This window comes from Lacerta agilis, chromosome 17, assembly GCF_009819535.1.
Source record: "Lacerta agilis isolate rLacAgi1 chromosome 17, rLacAgi1.pri, whole genome shotgun sequence".
Classification (NCBI taxonomy): Eukaryota; Metazoa; Chordata; class Lepidosauria; order Squamata; family Lacertidae; genus Lacerta; species Lacerta agilis.
The window spans coordinates 37,811,264-37,828,478 of NC_046328.1; the positions used below are offsets into that span (position 1 = coordinate 37,811,264).

A 17,215-nucleotide genomic window follows, 5' to 3' on the forward strand; every position below is an offset into this window, starting at 1 on the left:
GAAGAAGCTTCAATATGAAATATCAGCTTACATGGAAGCTTTATAGGCACTTTTTGTTTGTATCAACAGGCTCAAAGGGAAGCTCTGAAGGTGTGTTCACCAGCTAAAGACCGGCCGAGGGTTTGTATGTGTGACGCTTAGCCCGGTGGCATAAAAAGTGCACTGGGAGGGCACACCTGCTGTGATTTCTGGAAGCCATCAGCTCAGTTTGAGTATTTGTGGAACTAAAAGGGAATATGCCTCTTTGGGAAAACATGGCACTACATGAAAACACACAAGGCATGTACGACCCAGCAATTTCCAGTGAAATGCTATTATGAAAGATGGGTGTGTTGACACTACAGATTTTTATGATTCGTACTGGGCCTTGATTTGTATGAGGAGTGTTTGCTTTCCACCAGCTAAGATTATCTATCTCTCTGTGAGTGTAAGAAAGAGGGAGAGAATAGCAGTCAATGCTCCTCTTCTTGTAGGACGCCAACACCTCTGATGTAAAGGTAAGCATGGATTGCACTCAACTAAGTTTTACTCAGAGTAGGCCCAATGAAATTAATAGACCTGCGTTGGCCACATCCATTGAGTTCAATGGGCCTACCTTGGGTAGGGCTAATGCTGGGATACCACCCTACATGTCTGGACTCCAGAGAACACCTCTGTTTACTCTGGTTCAAAAATGGCACATATCTGGCGAGGTTTTTCCGCCAATAGTTAGACCTCCTGGTAAGTGACCAGAATGGCACATGGGTACGAGTGGAGCTCATCAGTGGGTGTTTGAAAAAGGGCAAGGTCTGCTACAGACAGCATAGTGAGAGGTTGGCCTGAGTTTGCTGGATAAGCTGTTTTACAGAAAATACTTTCCATGGTGCTATGAGTTAAGTTAGGCTCACACATCCCCTTCCTCCCTGCAAATATATTACTCTGTTATATATAATATAATATAATATAATATAATATAATATAATATAATATAATAATCTTGCCCTATATACAAAAAAACCCCTTCCTATGTGCCCTAGAAGTGGCAAGAGTCTGGTTAAGTAGCAATGACAACACTGTTTGGCCTAAATCCTTTTCTCCAGAAGAAACAGCCGCCTTTTATGTACAAAAGAGATCCAGATTTCCCAGGAACCAGTTTCTAGGATTGTAGCATTTCCCCAAAAGGTAAAGAGGCAAGGTTCCTTCCTGAAAGAGGTGGTGTGGTTTCTGGACAAGTTGAGGAGGGTTGTTGGCAACCGAAGGCCGACAGGTGAACAGCGGAGGAAGTGGAAACCCATTGTTGATAGAAGGCAAGCTTGGCTTGGCAAAGGCCGGGGAAACACTGCTTCAAAGTTCAACACTGCATCGCGGAGAACGGCCTCTGAAAGAGCTGCCACGGTTCAGCTCTGAGAGCTCTGTGTAACAGGAACAGCCCATCGAGGAGATACTGGCCAAGAAGACAGGGCACACTCTGCAGTCAAATGTGTGAAGAGGAAATGCACACTTGCCAAAGTGTGCAGATTTGGTTCAGGAGGGAGCCAAAACGCATTTGTGGAGGTCAGTCTCCCCAGGAGAAAGTGCTTAAGGCTGGGCATTCGACTGGACCTGTTCAGGATGACCAGCTTTCAGGGGGAAAGACTGGACTTCTTCTGGTGGGCTACTTGGAAGAGGCTTGCTGTTGGATGGAGTCCTTTAACTGGAACTGGATGAAGAGAGCTAAAACAGAAACAGGAGTGGGGAAATAAAATAAAATGCTATGTGAAAGCTTTGATGTAGCACCAACGACAGCAGCAAACGATAGCAAGAACCAAGCCGTTACCTGTGGCCTCTGTGTGAACCGTCTGCCCATCGGCACTCTGCACATGCCCAGTGACAAACACCTTCCGGCCCTCTATCCGGTCCAGCTTGCTCTCCACCAAGACTACGGAGCCCAGCGGGATAGGACTAACAGGGGGAGATGTTATTTTATCCCAAAATGGTTAACAACAATAAAACAGCAATAAAAACCATATATAAAACCATTCTATATCTATTAAAATTCAAATCCACAGCCAAAACAGACTGGGATTTTTTAAAAAACCCATAACCTTTAATCAAGCAATCATTTATTGTATTTGACTAAATGCCATTACAGATCCAGCTACAAAACGAGAAACTCCAATAAAACCTATTAAGGAAGATCCAGAAAGAAACAACCATTTACAATAAATCCAATTTACAATAAATCCTCTGCACAATCTACAGCATTGTCTTTTATGCGACTATCACAAATACTTTTAGTGGCTTTTGCAAATAAGTCTGTTTTATATGTGACAAGCGGGTCACAGTCAGATAATAGCCAAGGTATTTTCACTCCAGGGTTCTGTCCCTGTAGCGGTGCCAACATCTGTTAAAAAATAAATAAATATCTTTCTGGGATTTTGATGAAGCTGACAATGGAGTATGTAATGGGAAAGGACTTTTACTTCACCTGCCCCACAAATACAGAATCTTAGATGCCTTGGAACTTTCTTGTATCTTCCACCTAAGACTGACGTGGGCATTGTTTGAAAGCGGAGAGCTGTAAAAGCAGTTCTCAGGGAGGCAAAGCTTAAGTGTCTGCAAATATTGGGCTCTGGTGTGGTTACATTTCAGCAAATGGTACCAACGGGAAAATTTTGAGATATAGATTAAAGATAAGTCTTGCCCGTTATCCTGCTTATATATCCAGTCCCTGAGCAGTCTTTTAACTCCAGGGGAAACAAAAATGTCTGTTGTCAGGTTTTTTGAGGCTAGCAAGTCTTATACTAGCTAGGCCCAACCACCCTTCTTCCACTGTTTCTCCAGGCAGAGTCTAGGCAAACGGTCCTCTTGCACATCCAGGACCCTTTTATAGTACAAAAGAGCAGCCATCTCCACCCTAGCTTTTACAGACACCACACCTGTCTCCGTCCTAGGAAAAGCAGCTGGGGCACCCGGAGGTACTGCCAGCAGATACCTTAGGAACTTATTCTGGCAGACTTCAAGGTCTTTCAGGTTATTACTATTTATTATTTACTATACTCAGAGTCCTCAGGGCAGTTCACAGAACAAAATCAAAATATAAAACCACAAAAACATAATCGAAATAAAAGCAACAACCCGATAATCCCTCTCCCAACTCCCCCCATTTTAAAAGGGCATAGGGTGTCAATCAAATCAACCAAAGGCCTGGTTTAAAAGGAGTGTTTTTGCTTGTTGCCTAAAGGTGCATAATGAAGGTGCCAGGCAAACTTCCCTGGGTAGAACATTCCACAGACGGGGAGCCACTGCAGAGAAGGCCCGTTCTCGTGTTGCCACCCTCCAGACCTCTCGGTTGTTGTGATTTATCCCTCAGGTCTCAATACCACACTCCATTTGAGCTACTACTTCCCCTAGATAGACATTTAGGGCTGGAATTACCAGCCTGCCACCTTTAGAATAGAAAAAATTCAGAGTAGCATAGGCTGACTTCTGTACTAGTATGTCTTGTAGCTGAGTCAACTTTAAATTAGACAGACCCTTGGAGAAATTTAAGTAACAACCTAGGAGAGTATGTGTTCTATTCAGATGTCCAGAATTCTTATTACTGAATCGGCTCTTGCTTTGCCAAATGTGTCGAAAGATTTGCAGAGTGCTTAAAACCAAACCCATGAGCTATGCTGATCATGTGCCAATTTCCTAAGTTCTTAGTTCCACAAAGGCAGGTTTGCTCACCTCCTGTAGTTTATGGTGAGGTTTGCGGTAAACACCCTGCCAGCGACGAAGATGGCACATGCCCCAAGGACGCTGTCGAGGATGGTGGCGATGGAGCCGCCATGTGCAAACCTGTAAAAATAGAAAGTTAATTTAAAAATAAAAATCACACCACCTTTGTGGAAACAAAGATGATGTGCAAAGATGACTTCCACGCATGGGACTGGAGGCAGGAGAGCGTGGATTGAGGGAGACATGAGGTCCCAGAACAGAAGTGGAGATACCAGGTACTCTTGGACTGCCTGTTTAAAGAGGCACTACATTTGCCCACTGTTACGGGAGAAGGGATATTGCCATTATCGTTGGAATAATTATTACTGAATTTATTACCTACCCTTAAGCAACAGGTCCCAGAACGTGGTTACAACAATGCAAGATTCGCAATTCAAAACATTTAAAACAGATCACGGCCACAGGAATAGGCCGGTGGGCCCATTAAAACACACCTCTCAGGTGCCAAAGGCCAGGTTGAAGAGGTGGGTCTTCAGAATTTGCCAAAAGCAGTGTAATGAGGGGTCCAGGTACACCTCTGTGGGGAGGAAGTTCCACAACTTAGGAAGGCCCTCTCACAGGCCACCACGCCCCTGAACCTCTGCAAGCTCAAATTAATTCCACTGGATCCTGCTTTTACCCACATCCCTTGGGAAAGTGATGTGTATATACGTGCAGTTTCTCTATCTTGGGGGTGGACTGGGAGCGCTGATCCAGAGAAGGGCACAGAAAAATGGCCAGGTGGGTGGTGCCCACTCAAACTCACTCAAACACCTCCAAGGGCCCATGGTTTAGAAAATGGTTCCTGGTTTAGTCCTTACCCTGGAGGCCCCTCGAGGTAGGGACCAAGCTGGAACACGGAAACCATCCTTTTCTCTGACGGGTTGAGAAACATCGCGTATTCAAAGCCCATGCCTTCCTTGTCGAGGTTCCTGAGGAAGAGACGGCTGGTTCCGTCCTTTAGCTCGTTCCCTTCCCTCATCCTTTCTGTGGGAGCAGCATCAAGTCGTGAGTGAGCACGGTCTTATTATGGACTCACCTGCATGCAGTAACAGCACCACTGAACCAGAGGGCTCATTGGATAATCTACCAGTCATTTCTGGAGGAGCGAGAGGGCTGGCATGGGGGGCAGGGACACAACACCTAGGCAGGGCCGGATGTAGGTTTGATGATGCCCTAAGCTACAGAAGGCAATGGGGCCCTTTATATGTCCAGCTGTCCTTTGTCAACAACAAATTGTTGCTGTTTTTTGCGTTGAATATCTGCTATATGGTAATTTATGGACCTAATAGGTATCTAAAGCCATTTGCACATAACAAAATATGTATTTTATCAAAGTAATTGTGAAATGAAATACAATTAAGAAGCATATTAACAGTGAAATACAATTGAGAAGTATATTAATAGTGAAATAATTATTAAGCTCTAACTTAAAATGATTGGGGGCCCATTACTTACATCATAGGAGCCTACACAACACAAAACACTGTTGCTGTATGTAGGTTTTATTTTGTTTTTTATCCTATATTTTGGAAATGTACATAGTTTTTTATCCCCTTAAAATTTTTTGGGGCCCCCAAGAGAATGGGGCCCTAAGCTATAGCTTGTTTAGCTTATACATAAAACCAGCACTGCACCTAGGCCTCTGCGCCCCAGTTGGTGGTCAGGCTATCCACGCCACCTTGATGGAATTGGGGCAGCATCTTCCCGACTACCTGCCCACTCAGGCACTTCCTAGCACCAACATCCAATCTCACACTATACAGCTGGGAGACTAGGGCCACAAAGGTCCAAAGGCAGGTGTACCTCACACTGCCCGGTGTGAGGTGGTAGTTTCACTACCTATGCCCTCTCTCTGGCCCTCGCTCACTAAGAGAAGCTTCCCCTCCCACAGATTCGCATGCTGGGCAAGAGTCACAGGCCTGTTTCCTGCAGTGCCTGACCTTCAACTCCATGTGGCTAGGGTGGAGGGCGCCCCAGTGGTCCAACCACCACATGTGCCACAGTCTGCTGCTGCGGGATCTGGGCCGCACACAGCACTGTATCCACTCAGCCAGTCATCAAGCAGCGCCACTCAAATCTGCACACTCTCTTCCTTGCAGGCAGATATCCAAAAGAACAAGCAAATTGACGCAGGCATAGAAGCACCCACACATACTTGGTGCTTGGGAAAGAGGAAGAGGTAGGGACCAGGGTGGGCTTTTATCAATTATCTTTTAGGTGTCTTCCCAGCTCGCTCCTGTCACCGGCCTGCTCAGACAGGCACCTTATGAATGATTTTTAAGGCGCCCACTCAATTTTTTAAGTTATTAAATGGATATGCCAACCTTCACCCCAAAATCATAGGGAGGTATACAACATAATACAAAATGAAAACACAAATACACAACAACAACCACCACCCTTTCAGCCACAACACTAGAAGCCCAATTCCGACATTCCGCAGAACAGAACGAGAACAATTGGCGTCCACAAATGCAATGAATAAAACAAACAAAAACATCTTTACAACTATTTAAAATCAATTCCAGCAGAGATGCAGACTGGGAAAGATCTCTACTTACATGGCTTCTTGGAAACGGGAGGTCCTCAGTGGGTGCCTGTATAGTGTTTAAGAGGAGGTTGATTCCAAGGGAAAGGAGATACAACACTAGAAGCCCAAATCTGACATTGGACAGAACGGAACGAGAACAACTGGAGTTGGAATCGAACAACACCCAGAGGACTACCAGTTTGCCACCCCTGGTATTCCGAATGAAACAGAGGCTGGTTGCAAAGGTTTTAGCAAGGAGAGAGAGAAGGGAATGAAAAAGAGGTCCTTGCCTGGAACGTGTTCTATCATATTCCTATAAGAAGGCAGCTTTTTCCACGTTCCTTCTTTTGCCATCGCCATGAACCTGTTGAACTGATTCACCATCTCTGGACTCCAGCTGGCGTTGGGGATGGCATAGTCCTTTGCCTGCTCAGACTCATGGAATAGTGCCTGAAAAGAAAGGGAATGTACGTAAGCCAGGGAAGTGAAGGTGCATAGAAAAGAGGGGATAAGGATCCAAGTTGTAGCACAGCAAACGCATAACCTGTGATTTACTGCATTTTCCAGCAGTGACTCACACAGCTTTCTTCCCATCCTGCTCTGCTCTCCCACCCTTCAAAGCTCCTAAGTATAGGTCCAGCTCCAGTTTTTGCCCCTGACACTACCATCAGCTGCTGAATGCATTTAATATAGGGGTAGGGAACCACTTTCATCTTGAGGGATGCATTCAAACTCCTTGAATCTTCCAGGGCTAAGGTTCTGGGGGGGGGGGCAGAGGCCAAAAGTGGGGGGCCCCCTAAGCATGAGAAAACAAAAAACAACACCAAAACATTTATCAAAGTTTTTCCCCATGATTTCCTGTTCAAGACCTCCTTTCAATTTGTGTGTGTGTGTGTGTGTGTAAAACGTACATACGCCTCATCAGTCTAACCCAGAGGTTAACAAGATTTACCTCGCCTGGGCCAGTTCACTCCAGTGGAGATCCCTCTGTGGGCTGGATTGTGCATGAGTAAGCGCGACTGCAATTTCCGGCGTCTGTGTCTGCGCAAAAGCGATTTTCGGCGTCTAAGCATGTACAGACATGATTTCTGGCAGCGAGTCCCTGCACCACGCTGGTTTAGCATAGCGCACGGGGACTCGCCAAGCAGGCGGCACAGTTCAGGGGCGAGCAATGGGAGCTCACCCCGTCGCGGGGATTTGAACCGCCGACCTTTTGATCAGCAAGCACTAGGCTCTGTGGTTTAACCCACAGCGCCACCCGTGTCCCAAACATTTGGATAGGCTTGTCTAAACCAGGGTTTCTCAAACTTGGGTCTCCAGCTGTTGTTGGACTACAGCTCCCATCATCCCTAGCTAGCAGGACCAGTGGCCAGGGATGATGGGAATTGTAGCCCCAAAACAGCTGGAGACCCAAGTTTGGGAAACCCTGGTCTAAACAACACTGTTTTTAGCAGACACCAACATGACTAAAGTGAAGGTCCTAGTTTGACCTGCTCTCATTAGGAAAGCCTGAGAGCAAGCGGGCAAGAGTGTTCAGAGATTACTCTTATAGTCACATCAGTGCGCAATAACGTGACATGTGCTTTGCACTCGATACGGCACCTATCTTTCACAAGAGCACAATGCCTTCATTTACAACAGGGGTGGAGAATCTTTGGCTCTACAGATGTTGCTGGATTCCTGTCAGCCCCAGCCAACACTGCCGAAGGTTAGGGAACATGAAAGTTACGAAAGAACTGGCAAAACCTCAGCTCCCCTAATTAACTTCCGTTTTCTGAGAAACTGGCCTCGCTGGTGCTCAAAACCGATACCGTGTCTGAATACGCACCATATGTTTAAAGCACCTGACTTTCCCCAAAGAATGCAGGAAACTGCAGCTTGTTAATGGGGCAGGAAATATTATGTCAAGGGAAGATGTGAGCTTCAAGAGTAGGTTGTGTACACAGCCCCGAGCTGTTGAAATCTGCACTTAGCGAGTCCGAGCACCTATCCTGCTACCAGCACAGTGCTATTAGCACAGCCAGACTTTGTGACAAGAGTATAAAGGGTGATATGTTTGTGACAGATAAAAAGTGCTTCTCCTCAGAGTGAAAGAAGGATGTTAGGTGTCATTGCAGGGTAGGGGAGTAGTATCAATAAAATCATAAAAATCAGATTTAAAAGAAAATCAATAAACACACATCAAATCAAACAGCTGGGAAGCAGTCTCTGTGTCCAAAAGCACAGGAAAAAGGCCAAGCTTTAAGCTGTCATCTAAATGATCCCAAATCTGACCTCATTTGGTGGATCTCATTTAGATGATGGCTTAAAACGTCAGTGTCCCAGAGCCACAAAGAACGTCCACCTCGTGTACACAGTGACTGCAGGGGGTTGGACTAGATGTCCCTTGGGATCCCTTCCGAATCCACAGCTCTATGATCCTATACTCACTGCGGCTTTCCACAACTGGGAAGAAGGCAAGACTCCTCGAGATGCTGCTTCTGCTGCTGGGGGACCACATCTGGGGCCCGTCCAGCGAGTGAGCCCCTTAGCCAGCCGGGCGAAGCTCCTCAGCATGACCGACTCGTACGCGTCTTGGGGATAAGCTCCAGTCGCTCTTCTTGCTGATCAAGATGTGGTCGGAGGGGACGACACCTGCCAAGGGAGATTGGCCCAGTCACGCTTTGGCAAGAGAAATGCAAACCTCGCAGGTTCTCCCGGCATCTGGCCTTCGGAAGGATGCTGGATTCCGACTAGGGAGGGAGAGCAGAGGACTTGGCAGCCTCACCCTCTTAAGATTTTGTCCCGTCCTCTTTGGAAGCCATCCAAGCGGGTGGCCGTCACCGTCTGGGAGCAGATTCCAACTTTAACTACGCTCCCTTCTGCCCATCCTGAAACTTATTCAGCTTTGTTGGGTGGCAAAGCATTGCGAGCAAGGAGCAAAAACTTGCTCATAATTGCATTCCCCACCAACACAGCTCCCCACCCAGCAATTTTTTATTAACTGCCAGGAAATAAATGGGACAATTTATGCATCTGGGTTAGCGCTACCTACACTGTCTGGCAGCCGCTCCTCCGGGGTTTGTGAGTGGCAGGGCCTGTCCCAGCCCTCCCTGGAGGGTCTGCCAGGTACTGAGCCGGGGGCCTTTCTGGCTGCTCTGCCACCACGGAGCCCTTCCTGGAGGACTTTCGAGAGGATTTAAGATCCCAGTCCTCATGGCGCTGCTTTTAATTAGGTCAATTTAGGAACCTTAACACAAATAAGTCACAAACGTCATCACAGCAGGCGGCATTTGGTGCTTCAATTAAATCCACATATCACCATAAAGACATACATAACATATAATTCTAAAAAAGTTCAGGGCAGTCTTTATGTATGCTAAAGTTGCTGCCAGAATTCTAATTCTAATGGATACAACTGTCCATATCAGACTGGCAAAATAAATTAAGAGAGTACGCTGAACTGGCGGGGCTATCAGCAAAGTCACGAGACGTTACAGGCGAAAAGGTTATCAGAGAGTGGGGTAATATACAGAGTTTATGTAAAAGAACATTGTCAAAATATCAATCCGTTGGCTGGTTTTGATTGAAATTCTGTGTGTAAATAGGATAACCTTACAAGATTTAAAGTTAAATAACATGGAGGGGGGGAAGATAAGTGAACAGTTAAGGAATTCAATTCGGGAAGATGGGAGGTCATGTTAAACTTAATTACAAAACTATGTACAAAACAAGTATCACTTAAGGAATGAACGATTGTTTCTATTTTGTCTTTAACATTTATTATTTATTATTTCTGTTATACAGTTTTCAACCAATAAAGCATTCATAAAACCAAATATAAAATAAAATAAAAATAAAACATATATTCTGGTAAACATTACCTCATGGATATTGATTTCCCCTTTGACCCCAGGAAACTCCACGGTCACCACTGCCCGTCCTCTGACCATTGACCCATATCCCCCCCCCCATAAATAAATAAATTCCGGGTGTAGAAGAATTTACCTCTTCCCTCCTTCTCCGCTCTCACCTTCTCCTTCCTCAGTCAGTATCAGGAACCGGCAGCTGATTTCCGTTAACGTCACTTCCGCCCACCCCTCCCTCCCCCGAGGGTGGGGGGGGGAGAGGAAGCCAGGCTGTGCTTCTGCGCATGCGCCCGCGTGCTTCTCTCGCTCTTTCTCCTGGCGAGAGGAATCCAAGCGGAGCCCGCTGCGAGGCTGCGCCACGCTCTGCGGCACTACGCGTGCGCGAGAAGCTCGCGCGATTCCCGCCCGTCCGCTCGTCGCTATGACAACGCGGAGAGAGGCGCCCGGGGTGGGGGGGGGAGAGAGAGAGATGTCTGACGCTACGCACAATCCTTCATTGGCTCTGGGTCCTGTCAATCAACGTGTAAAAGCCAATAAGGGGCCTCCATCTTTACATCCGAGGCTCCTAACTGAGCGGTTGTTCCACTTTGCCCGCCCTTCCATCTGATACCTGGTGCTGATTGGCGCGCCAGTTCATGTATTTTATGCTAATTTCTGAGAGATTCCTATTTTTCATTGGTTAGATTTCATTGGGCAGAGGAGGGAGACCCGGATGATCAAAGGTTCTGGAAACCAAACCCGATGAGGAACGGTTGAAGGAGCTGGGGGTGTTTAACCTGAAGAGGAGACCCAGAGGATAGGCACCTTCAGATAGAATAATAATAAATAATAAGAAGAATTCTATCATTTATAATTTATACCCTACCCACTCTGAGCAGTAATAATAAAAGAAGATGGAGCAAGCTTGTTTTCTCCTGCTCCCGAGGGTAGGACTCGAACCCATGGCTTCAAGTTACACTGGAGATTCCGACTAAACATACTGTACAGAGAAATCTTTCTGGCAGTAAGAGCTGTTTGACGGTGGAACGGTCTCCCTCTCCTTCCTCGGAGGTTTTTAAGCAGAGTTTTGGGGGCCGTCTGCCCTGAATGCTTGATTCCTGCCTTGCAGGGGGTTGGACTAGATGGCCCTCGGGGTCCCTTCCCACTCTACAGTTCTAGGACTTCTACGGATCGGGTTCTGCCCTAGAGGAAGTTCTCTTGTTGCTGTGTTTTGTTGCTTCGTCCGCATGCAAACCGGTATATACAAATTCAAAAGTGAAAGGGAATGGAAATTGAATTTGGCTTCTCCTCTTTTAAAAGCCGTCCAAGTTGGGTACCATCCCTGTCTCTTGTGGCAGGGAGTTCCACAGTTGAACTACGTGCTGCGTGAACAAGTCCTTTCTTTTACCTGCCCTGAATCTTATGCTTTTCCAGACGCAAGAGGGAGCCATTGGGCTAAACTGCGCATGGCCTGTTCTGCTATCTCCAGACAGCCTAACAATGGTGCTCTTGCCAGCTCTGATCCTGGCGTTTATTTGCAGGGCTTCCAGGGCGGATGGCAAGAAATCGCTGTCTCTGCTAAGCAACGGGAACGTGATCAAATACTGTACTGGCGGGTGGGGGAGAGAACAAAACAAAAAAAAAAGTACTAGAACACTGTGTAACAGGGATACCAGTAAATATATTTTTTATATTCTTAATGCTTCATTTGGCAACTTATCCTGCCTGCAGCCCTGGCATTAAATCCACACTGCGTCCCTCGGAAACCCCGTCTGGGCTGTGGTGCTTCAGGGATTGCAGGGGGAAATATGCAGTGTTAGAAACTGAGATATGAAAGCTAGGAGCTAAATGGCCTATCTGGCGCTGTGGTGCAGGGATCCCTCCGGCGCCCCCCACACTCACCTTTCCCTCCGGGGAAAGGTGGGCGTTCCGCGTGGATCCCTTGGGCTCCTTCCCGGCCGCCCCACACCCTCCTCCAGTCCTGCACAGCGGCAGGCTGGAGAAGCGACCCGGTGACCAATTATAGAATCATAGAATCCTAGAGTTGGAAGAGACCCCAAGGGCCATCCAGTCCAACCCCCTGCCAAGCAGGAAACACCATCAAAGCATTCCTGACAGATGGCTGTCAAGCCTCCGCTTAAGGACCTCCAAAGAAGGAGACTCCACCACACTCCTTGGCGGCAAATTCCACTGTTGAATAGCTCTTACTGTCAGGAAGTTCTTCCTAATGTTTCGGCGGAATCTTCTTTCTTGTAGTTTGAATCCATTGCTCCGTGTCCGCTTCTCTGGAGCAGCAGAAAACAACCTTTCTCCCTCCTCTAGATGACATCCTTTGATATATTTGAACATGGCTATCATATCACCCCTTAACCTTCTCTTCTCCAGGCTAAACATACCCAGCTCCCTAAGCCATTCCTCATAAGGCATCGTTTCCAGGCCTTTGACCATTTTGGTTGCCCTCCTCTGGACATGTTCCAGCTTGTCAGTATCCTTCTTGAACTGTGGTGCCCAGAACTGGACACAGTATTCCAGGTGAGGTCTGACCAGAGCAGAATATAGTGGTACTATTACCTCCCTTGATCTAGACGCTATACTCCTATTAATGCAGCCCAGAATTACATTGGCTTTTTTAGCTGCTGCATCACACTGTTGACTCATGACAAGTTTGTGGTCTACCAAGACTCCTAGATCCTTTTCACACGCACTTCTCTCAAGCCTGGTGTCACCCATCCTGTATTTGTGCCTTTCATTTTTTTTGCCCAAGTGTAGTACTTTACATTTCTCCCTGTTAAAATTCATCTTGTTTGCTTTGGCCCAGTTCTCTAGTCTGTTAAGGTCATTTTGAAGTGTGATCCTGTCCTCTGGGGTATTAGCCACCCCTCCTAATTTGGTGTCATCTGCAAATTGTGGCACCGAGAGGAGGGGCGGCCGCCGGGGATCACGCCTGCAATATAGAAAGGCTTCTTGCAGAAGTAAAGGTGGGATATCAACGCAATAAGTAAACAATAAAATGGCAGGTGTGCATTTTAGGTAAGACCACTGTTTAGGAGTAAGGCTGGCGCACTGCTCACCGACGGACCGAATCTCTCCAGTGGGTGCTCCTGATTCAGTTATGCTGTAAGGCGAGGCTGGTTCCCAATCCAGGAGAGGCCTCCCTTTCCCTGCTAGAAAATGCTGACCACCAACCCTGGTGTGGCAGATCCTCTTGGGGGGCTGCTTGGGGGAAATAATGTATCATGGGTGGAGCAGAGAACTGGGGGAGTTGAGTGCATGTGGAATGTGCATGTTAAAAAAAATTCTGGCCTGACTTCCACCTTAGATTGGAATTCAGCTCCCGTGCCTGGGAGCGTCCACTTCAGTCTGGCCTCTGTCCATGAGGTGTGCTGATAATGCTCAAGGCTGTATCTGCTCCACGTCTCATTCCAAGGATTGCTCCGTAGGCTTCACCCTCCCTTTACACCACTGCACATTGTCAGAGACATTTTGCCACCTTCCCATGAGCCTTTTTTCAGACCGTTCTGGGCAAATTTCTGGGGACCCCTTGCCGGCAGCGGGCGAGGCACAAGGGACTAGTGGGTGGGGCACTGGGTGCAAATTTCACCCTTGATTTTGATTTGATCACCTCTGATTTAATATTTGCACTCCACTTTTGCTGCAATGGCATTGTGAGCTCAAAGTGACCCACAGTGATAACAGCATCACTACTATATAATAAAATTGTAAGACTGTCATCACGCTGCCAAAAGGCAGCTACGACAACTCCAGCGCAACACCAGGAGCTTGTGCTTGAGCATGTTTTCCCCTCCTCCCTCCTGTTCCTCTTTCCTTGTGTGCCATGCCTTCTCAGAATGAAAGCTCGAGGGCAGGGGCTGTTTTTGAATAAATGGTGGGGTTACAAATGCCATAAAGAAGTGGTTACGAGGGACGGAGCTAAGCGATGGCCAGCCCAGAAACCAAGCAGGCTGGGTTGTAGAGGGTGGGAGAAACATGGCCCTCTCCTCCCTCAGTCCTCCCACTCGCCCTCTGTGGGGTTCCTGGTCGCCTGTAGCGATCAGATGAGCCGTTAACGGCAACCCTGCTCTGGCTAGTGCGCCCTGAAACTCCCAGGTCTTGCTGTTCAGCATTTGATGCATGTGAAAGTCTGAGTCGTCATTGCGCATGCCCCCAGCTCTCTCTTCCCCACTACAAGGCTGGTTCACGGAGTGACTGTTTCATTCCCTTTACGAGCCTCTGTGGTTTGCTGTTCGGCAAGAATGAGTCAGGGGCTTAGGCACAGGAAGGGCGTCTTTTCCCCCTCATTCCCCCCCCCCCCAAACAAGTAACTTGATTACGGATCCTGTTCTGAGAGCAAGCGGCTCTTCCCCCTTGGCTGACTGCTGGAATTGGAAAGTGCAAAGCTCCCCCAATGAGATTAAAAAAAAGTATTTTATGAAAACTCTAGCTGAGTCCTTGCTACTGCTTTTCGTTCACCTGTTCTCTGGGTGAGCTCACACAGCCGACACTGAAACCACATGGAAAGCACATAGAATCATAAAATCCTAGAGTTGGAAGAGACCCCAAGGGCCATCCAGTCCAACCCCCTGCCAAGCAGGAAACACCATCAAAGCATTCCTGACAGATGGCTGTCAAGCCTCCACTTAAAGACCTCCAAAGAAGGAGACTCCACCACACTCCTTGGTAGCAAATTCCACTGTCGAACAGCTCTCACTGTCAGGAAGTTCTTCCTCATGTTTAGGTGGAATCTTCTTTCTTGTAGTTTGAATCCATTGCCCCATGTCCGCTTCTCTGGAGCAGCAGAAAACAACCTTTCTCCCTCCTCTACATGACATCCTTTTATATATTTGAACATGGCTATCATGTCACTCCTTCACCTTCTCTTCTCCAGGCTAAACATACCCAGCTCCCTAAGCCGTTCCTCATAAGGCATCGTTTCCAGGCCTTTGACCATTTTGGTTGCCCTCCTCTGGACACGTTCCAGCTTGTCAGTATCCTTCTTGAACTGTGGTGCCCAGAACTGGACACAGTATTCCAGGTGAGGTCTGACCAGAGCAGAATATAGTGGTACTATTACTTCCCTGCCCCCACGGGATCCTGGGAACTGTAGTTTACTGGTGCCCACCTTGCAGCCCTAAGTCTTATTTTCCAAGCTACAGTGGTACCTCTGGTTATGTACTTAATTCGCTCCAGAGGTCCGTTCTTAACCTGAAACTGTTCTTGACCTGAAGCACCACTTCAGCTAATGGGGCCTCCCGTGCCAGAGCACGATTTCTGTTCTTATCCTGAAGCAAAGTTCTTAACCTGAAGCGTTATTTCTGGGTTAGTGGAGTCTGTAACCTGAAGCGTCTGTAACCCGAGGTTCGACTGTATTATGCACCTGTGGTTGTGTTGCTTGCTTAAAGAACCATGAGTTGGAAGGGACCCCAAGGGTCATCTGCATAATAAATTAAGAATAAACATGATTTGCAAAAAGAAAAGTTATCTATTGCCTCATCCCTGGAGAGGCCCATATACCCGGAATTCCACAGGCGAGGCAAACCCACTTCCTGCGCCAGCGCTAACCGTTCAAAGTGAGCTAAGCAGTTGTGAGAAAACAAGAGCGAAAACAAGAAACCCCACACGGCAACTGCTGTCGCTGGTGGTGCTGTGGCAGGAATTCAGCCCCGTCGCCCTGGCAACGTCAAATATTTTTGGCAAAACACGCACCCGGGACAGGAACCGTGGCGGGTGACTCACAGCCGCCGTAGTGTGGAGTTTGTGTGTTTGTGGTTCAAGTCTTGATAGTGAGCTGCTTCTCATTCAGCAGAGAAGCTCGCTTGTGCCAGGCCTACGGAGGGGCGGACTGACTTTTCGTCTTCCGCGGAGAAGATCCCAGTTAACGGGGGGAAACCGAAGACGGCGGGCTGAACATGCATGCAGCTGCTCAGATTGTTAAACCCCTCTGGGGATTGTTCAGAGACCCCCCTGGTCCCCCTCGCAGAGCTACAATTCCCAGAGGGGCCTGAGAATCAATCCCAGGGTACTCTGGGAATTGTAGCTCTCTGCGAAGGCTGCAGTTTAGAGCCGCCTAATAACTGTGGCGCTGTGGGTTAAACCACTGAGCCTAGGGCTTGCTGATCAGAAGGTCGGTGGTTCGAATCCCCGTGACGGGGTGAGCTCCCGTTGCTCGGTCCCTGCTCCTGCCCACCTAGCAGTTGGAAAGCATGTCAAAGTGCAAGTAGATAAATAGGGACCACTCCGGCGGGAAGGTAAATGGCATTTCCGTGCGCTGCTCTGGTTTGCCAGAAGCGGCTTAGTCATGCTGGCCACATGACCCGGAAGCTGTGTGCCTGATCCCTCGGCCAGTTAAGTGAGATGAGCGCCGCAACCCCAGAGTCGTCCGCGACTGGACCAAACGGTCAGGGGTCCCTTTACCTTTAAATACATGGTTGGAAGTTGCTGATGGAAAGGAAGAGAAACGCTTCACAGCACCCAGGTTGGGCACGGTTCCTCACCAGGGATATTTTTTTCCGACATCCATCAACACAGACCACTTCCCGTATCACATGCCCTATAAATTGACCTTAATATGCACCAGGCTAGGGTTGAAATTCTCCACAAAGTTCATGTGGATTTTCCCCACCCAAAACGTTGAGGGCACTTGGGACGTTCCCAGCCGTGTGTTTAAAGCTCACAGCTTCCCCCCAAAGGATCCTGAGAACTGTCTTTTGTTGAGGGTGCTGGGAGTTGTAGCTCGACACGGGGCAAATGACAGCTCCCAGAATGCTTGGGGGGAGCTGATGTGCTTTAAATGTATGGTGTAGATGCAGCCTTCACGCCATCCTGAATGGGCGGTACCACTCTGAACAAAGCATGATGGGAGCTTTTATTTGTTAAGGGGGCTGAAAGTTGCTAAGAGGAGATTCCTTATCCTTGTCCTCCCGGTCTGGGCGTCCCAGAGCTACAATTCCCAGCGTGGATTAACAATTTCTCTTCCCAGGGGACTCTGGGGATTGTAGCTCCGTGAGGGGAACAGGGGTCTCCTAACAACGCTCAGAATCCTTAGCAAACTGCAGTTCCCAGAAATCTTGTGGGGGGGGAGCCGTGGCTGTTTAAAGTGGTACACCTCCCCACTCCAGTGGCAATGAGTTCCACAGCT

At 47.9% G+C, this 17,215-nt stretch overlaps 1 protein-coding gene across 1 annotated transcript; it reads right to left on the reverse strand.

Moving 5' to 3' along the window:
- Nucleotides 1-985: 985 nt before the first annotated feature.
- THEM4 (thioesterase superfamily member 4) lies at nucleotides 986-10,305 on the reverse strand. The gene is made up of 7 exons (XM_033136322.1): nucleotides 10,241-10,305; nucleotides 8,684-8,887; nucleotides 6,544-6,703; nucleotides 4,542-4,707; nucleotides 3,691-3,801; nucleotides 1,796-1,920; nucleotides 986-1,692 (listed from the first exon to the last, which is right to left on the reverse strand). The coding sequence occupies exons 2-7, from the start codon at nucleotides 8,807-8,809 to the stop codon at nucleotides 1,634-1,636; spliced, it is 747 nt and encodes a 248-aa protein (XP_032992213.1). The 5' UTR covers nucleotides 8,810-8,887; nucleotides 10,241-10,305; the 3' UTR covers nucleotides 986-1,633.
- Between the last annotated feature and the right edge of the window lie 6,910 nt (nucleotides 10,306-17,215).